General features: G+C 36.5%; 1 protein-coding gene across 1 annotated transcript; it reads right to left on the reverse strand.

Moving 5' to 3' along the window:
* Nucleotides 1–4,365: 4,365 nt before the first annotated feature.
* Nucleotides 4,366–6,471, reverse strand: OR10A6 (olfactory receptor family 10 subfamily A member 6). The gene has a single exon (XM_017978536.4). It carries the CDS (start codon nt 5,409–5,411, stop codon nt 4,449–4,451), a length of 963 nt encoding a protein of 320 aa, XP_017834025.3. The 5' UTR covers nt 5,412–6,471; the 3' UTR covers nt 4,366–4,448.

A 6,471-nucleotide genomic window follows, 5' to 3' on the forward strand; every position in this document is an offset into this window, starting at 1 on the left:
ATGTGGGACAATCCCATCATGAGCCTTCTCAAATTGAAGGAGGAAGGATATGTATCACTTAATATAAGCAGAAATTGATCATTAATGCTTCCATGGAAGATTTTTTTATCAACAGGTGGGAAATGAGAAAAAAAAATTGCTCAGAGCCGTCTAAGTTATGTGAAGCATGCAAGATGTGCCAGGCCCAGAGGAAGGTGTAACATGGCTATGGGACCTCAGTCACACCTCTCACACCCATACTCAGGGGCAACTGTTTAAAGACATTTTGTTCCTGACTAGCTGCCTTGCCCATTATCTTCATGTTCCTGGAGTTTGTGATACAAAGAACCATGTATAACCAATCAATAGCTTATGTTATTTTAATGTAAATTCTTGGTAAACAACTTAGGAACTGCCTTTTTGTTTCCTTTTAAAAACGCACTGCTGCTAACAGGAGTGTATATTCAGGGCAACTTTCATCTATGCTCCTGAGTTACAGTCCTCAAGCTTGATCCAAATGAATTCTACGTAGTGTTTGACAACATGCATCAAGCATCAAAACAATGTTCAAAACCTCCAACCCAACAATGCTTTTGCTAAAGTCTAAAGGAAATAATAGTAAACGGTTACATAATTTCACTGCAGTAAAATTTTTAAATAACTTTTTCTGCAGGAAAAATGCTGTGCATATAAATAGCAGTGCTTTTTATGTCTTGATAAAATTCAAAACACCTTAAATATCCAAATATAGAGAATGTCCAAACAAATTATTTTCATGTTCTGATAAAAAATTGTTCATGAAAATTTTGTGATAACATAAACAATGTGTAAGTCACTAACTTAAATGAAACAAATAAAATACATGTTTAAATAATCCTATGATCCAAGTTATATAAAAAGCAAGATGCAACTTCAGGAAAAAAACATTTGGAACTCAACAAAATTATGTGCAGCTTTTCATGATAGACACTTTTTTTTCTGCTTATTTTCTTTGAGAAGCATATATTGGGAAAAAATAGTAACTTTTACATTTGACACCAGCTGTATATGTGATTTGCTTTCCATTTCAAGTTTACTTGGATCATCAGCCACCTCTAAGCATCTTTGGTGAGGGGGTTATTAAACCTTTAAATCTGTTCATATTATTGGTTGCCGTTTGCCTGGATTTTCTGGAGGAAAATCATAACTCTATTTTACTTGTAGGATATTCTTTTTCTTGTCGAACTTTACTCATGACCACCATTGTTACAGTTCCATAATTTCTTTTTCAGACCTAAACAGAAAAAATATAATTTAGAATTTTCTAACCTTAAGTTTAAATATGTTGTGAAGAAAAATGCCAAATTATCCACTACATGGATATGGATTGGGTTATGCTGCAATGGAAAACCTAAAAAATATTGGATTAAACAAAGACAAGGTTTATTTCTCCGAAGTAGCAGTCAGAAAAAAAATAGGTAGGAGAGGAATGTTAAGGCGGCTATACATTGCCATCAGTGACCCAGGCACCCTCCAGCTTTCTGCTTGGCCTCAGAGGGCCTGGCTTTTCTAGTCATGCTATAACTTTAATGGCAAGATAGCTGCTCCCTCTCTAGCCTCGTGGCTGGCTTTAGGTAAAAGGAAGGAGGACATAGAAGAGCAAAAAGTTCTTATTAACTAAGTCACATTTTTAAAGAGTTTTTATAGAAAACCTACTCAAGGATGTCTACTACACATCACTAGTCAGAACTGTGTCACAAGCCACCCTTGTTCAAAAGAGAAACTGGGAAATTGGTTTTTTAACTGGATACATTACTGCCCATAAGAAAACTGGGGGTTTTTTCCTACTAAAAAAAAAGAAGAATGGGCATAAACTAGGCAAATAGCAGCCGTAGTAGACATGGTGACTCTAACTAAAAATCACCATGGAGAGTACTGTGCAGAAATGACATGATTAGGCTATTATGTGTGAAGCATACTAACAATTTCTATTCTTCAGAATGACATAAAAATTTTAAACTGATTAAATTTACTAGTGATTATTTCTATCTCCTCACATAACATCACAAATATATAAATTCCCAACATATACTTGGGTACACACACACACACACACACACACACACACACAAATTTAGAATTAGTGAGATCTAATTTCTTATTGTAATTTCATAAACATCTTGCCAATGCAGGCTTTTGTTTATCACAAAGGCAATGAAAGAGGAAAGGATTGAATATAGAGACCTTCTAGCATCTAATGACCAATACACTGTAAATCCTTCAAGAGCAGAGACTATTTCTTTGAGATTTAGCTCTCTTAAGACATTTTTATAAAGAATTTTTCTTAAGAAAAATTGGTTTACAGAATCAATGAATGAACAAAATGAACTAAAGACTGGTTAAAAGGACATTCTATATTTGGCTTCCTTTGTTTGCTTCTTTGCTGATTTGTTCGTTTTACATAAGCCTTACTTAATTGGTTCTTTTAAGAGCTATCAGAAGGAAATTTCAGTATACCAAGAAATGGGATCCAATCAAAGGTTTTTCCTGATGGCTGTTTGATGCCCAAATGAAAACAATATTATACATCATTCAGATAATACTGATAGTGACAGGAGGCAGCCAAATGCCTAGGCAGATAGGGGCGGGTCCCAGTGAAACCCACCTCTAAACAGAACGCAGTTTAAAAGCCTGAAAGCCAAGATAGGAGTTAAACCCTCAGACCAGGTTGAGAATTTGTCTTCCCATTTGGCATGCCTTCCTCTGATTGGTCCCCACCCTTTACCTATTTTACATGAAACTACCCTTTCCTAATTGGTTTTTCTACACTGTTGTGCCCACCTTTGAGTGGTGTCTTTGCTTTAAGCTTTCTTTGCATATTCACAAACCAGCATGCACTTCCCATTCTGAGTCCATAAAAGGCCCTAGACCCAGCCACCATGGGGGGCTTTCCAGCCTTCAAGTAGGGGAACCAACCCCCATATCCTCTCTCTGTTGACAGCTGTTCTGTCTCTCAATAAAATTCTTCTCCGCCATCCTCACCCTTCAGTGTCCAGCATCTCCTCATTCTCCTCGGTCATGGTACAAAAGCTCAGAAACTGCCAAATGCAGGTGCAAGCTGTAGCACAGGTGGACTGGGGCATGCCAGCATGGCTGAGCGAGGCCCAGGTGCGGTATTGCCAGCCAGCTTCCAAAGCGACTGAGAAGAAAAGTCCTGCACCATTACCCGCGAGGTTTCAGCCTTCTTCTCCTGAAATGTCTCTTTTTGAAACTCCAATAGATTTGCACCTGCACCTTCATTTTTGGCAGAAGTAGACATGAAGAAAAAAGGGTTTTTCATCAAATGAATGATTGCTTCATAGAAAGTGTTCTAACTGCTTGATTATCCCTACCACCACCCCCAAAGCAGAAATGAAGGGTGTTGTCAACTCCTTTGATATAGATTTAATGAGTAGAACCCTTTCTATTTATTGTAGCAATATTAAAATAGGAAGCAAGAATGAAATGTTACATTTCAATGTTACAATGTATCTAATTATTCATCTTTATGAATAGTTAGAAAGACTATGATATGATTATTTTATGTGGGAAAGGTGCACACAAATATTGATATGACTCAAAGATATTAGAAAATAGGCACAATGAAGTCATCATATTTGTGTCCCACAAGAAAAAAAAAACACAATCATACATTGTCTGGCCTGTATGAGGTACATTTTTGCCCTATAAAAGAAATTTGATCAAGTTTCTAAAAAAAATAGTTTATAAGCAGAAAGGATAGCCATACAATAAATGACTTTTAAAAATGATCACATGATGTTCTCTACTCAAAACACTGACTATATTCTAAATTAACCAGAAGAAATTTAGTTTTGAATTATAGTCTCTCTGGGTCCCTGAGGAAAGACACTGTGTTCCTCTCAATAAATAACTGCTCTTTTCTACTTATTTGTGGAACAGATTTTCACTACAGAAGCAAAAAAATCTCATCTCTTCATTGTGGGCTTCTTGGCATTCAACCCAGTCATTGGGTTAGGATGGGTGCTCAGGTCAGTCTGAAGTCATTTAAATCATTTAGAAAAGTAACTCAGTAATATTTATGAAAATTGCAAGCTCACATTTGCTTTGACCCTTCAAACCTACTTTGTGAAAGCTATTCTGTAGAAATTAACTCACCAGAATTTATGAGTATATAAAAACACATTATTAGTTTTACTATTCTCTATTGTGACAAAAATATAACCATCAGTAGGTCTATTGCTAAACAAATTATTGAAACTGTATTATATTCAATATTAAGGAATATTATGTATCTGTGAAAAACACTAAAAATCTTAACATATAAAGATGCTCCTGATGTATAATCAAACGTGGAGAACTCAACAAATCAGTCATACACATGCCAAGAAAATGCAAACTTTTTCACCATTTATTAAATTTAGATTGAATACAGTCAGGCAGTGACTAAATCTTACATGGCTTCTCAACAGTCAGACCGTGTGTAAAACCACTCGCCTTCGCCATAACTTCATCAAAGCCCTCTTCATCTCACTATTTCGCAAGCTGTAGATAAGCGGATTCAGCAGAGGTGTCAGAAGTGAGTATGACAGTGACATCAGTTTCTTGGTTTCTGGTGAGTAGCCAGATTTGGGTTGTAAATAAGTCATACTGGCTGTGCCATAGAACAGCGTCACAGATGTGAGGTGAGAGGCACAGGTGGAAAAGGCCTTTTGTCTCCCAGTAGTTGAGGGCATCTTCAGGATGGCAAACAGGACTCGAATGTAAGACAAGAGGATCAACAAAAAAGGAACCAAAATAATCAAAAAGGTGCCTGTGAATGCATAGATTTCAAACAAAAACGTGTCTGCACATGCAAGTTCTAACACTGCTGGGGTTTCGCAAGATATATGGTTGATTTCATTAAGGCCACAAAAGGGAAAACTAAATACCCATGATGTTTGCACAGTACCTAACATAAAACCTAAGGCCCATGAAAATACAACTAATTTCATAAAAACCCCTCTGTTCATAATCACTGGGTAGTTCAGAGGATGGCAAATTGCAGCAAATCGGTCATAAGCCATTGCTCCCAGGAGAAAACATTCAGTCCCGCCAAAAAGAAGGATGAAATACATCTGTGCAAAACAGCCCACTAAAGAAATCATGGTTTTCTCAGTGGAGAGGACCACCAGCATTTCAGGCATAATGACTGCACTGAAACTCAGGTCCACCACAGATAAGTTCAGGAGAAACAGGTACATGGGAACGTGGAGGCTCTGGTCCAGGGAGATGATGACTATAATGATGGCATTTCCCATCAGGGTCACCAAGTAAATAATCAGGAAAACCCCAAAGAGCTGCCTTTGGAGCTCAGGAAAGTTAGCAAAGCCCAAGAGAATGAATTCAACCACAGAGCTTTGATTTTGTCTTTTCATTTTCAGTAGTGAAGTCATACATCGATTTTATGAACATAGTATACAAAGAATAAAGCCACAGTCCATTAGCTAAAAGTTCCAGTCTGCATTCACCTCAGACATTCTGGCAGAAGATGAAAAGAGGAGCCTATCCTGACAGAAATTTTCTTTGGCGACTTAGACAATGACCAAATACTTGAATTATATTCCAAATATAAAGATAGAAATGAAGAATTCTGACTCAAAACCTTGTCTGAAAAGTACAAAATAATATCAAAGTTCTATTTCAACTGTACACCATGTAATTTGAAAACTAAACATAGCCTTAAAGGAAATATACATACTTAATACCTTATGTCCCAATCCCATAACATTGCTACAGGTGCTTTTCATTTTACTGGATTTTACATAAATTCAAAACTTAAGACCACAAAAGCAAAACATAATAAAGTAGTAGATTTAAAAAGATATCCCAACAAATTTGATAATAACTCAATAATCCAGTGTTACAGCAAATTTGATATAAACTTATTTAAAATATTAATTAGATTCAAAGTGCCTATATATGACTTGGATAAAGATAACAACGTTCTGTAGAAACACAGAGGCGGTTTGCATTTTCAATGCAACCATATTAGGTGGCCTATAGACTATATGACTTGGCTTCATGCTTACAGATTTCTGCCCATCCAGGATCTGGCTAATTATATTGGGATTTAGCTGGATGTGAAATTTTTGGGGGCCAGATCTCTAAGGTTCATCCTTCTGACCATGATGACTTAAGAAAAAACCATCTGAGGGGTAATTGTGTAACTTAAAAGACTTCACTCTATCTCCTTCTCTCTCTTCTCTCTTCTCACTATACTTGTCATGAAAATATTCAGTTAATTATTAATTATTCAATGATCATTATTTAACCAGGTACCATTTTCTGGATTCTGTACCCTCAGGAATACATGTGAATCCAGAGCTCAACAGAGAGCCAAGCACACCACATCAAATAGCTTCTAACCCCTTAACCAGTATGCTGCATAAACTGCATGGAGATATACATGTGGATATAGACATACACACACATACACATGTGAGTGATTCAGTG

Source organism: Callithrix jacchus, chromosome 10 (genome assembly GCF_049354715.1).
Source record: "Callithrix jacchus isolate 240 chromosome 10, calJac240_pri, whole genome shotgun sequence".
Classification (NCBI taxonomy): Eukaryota; Metazoa; Chordata; class Mammalia; order Primates; family Cebidae; genus Callithrix; species Callithrix jacchus.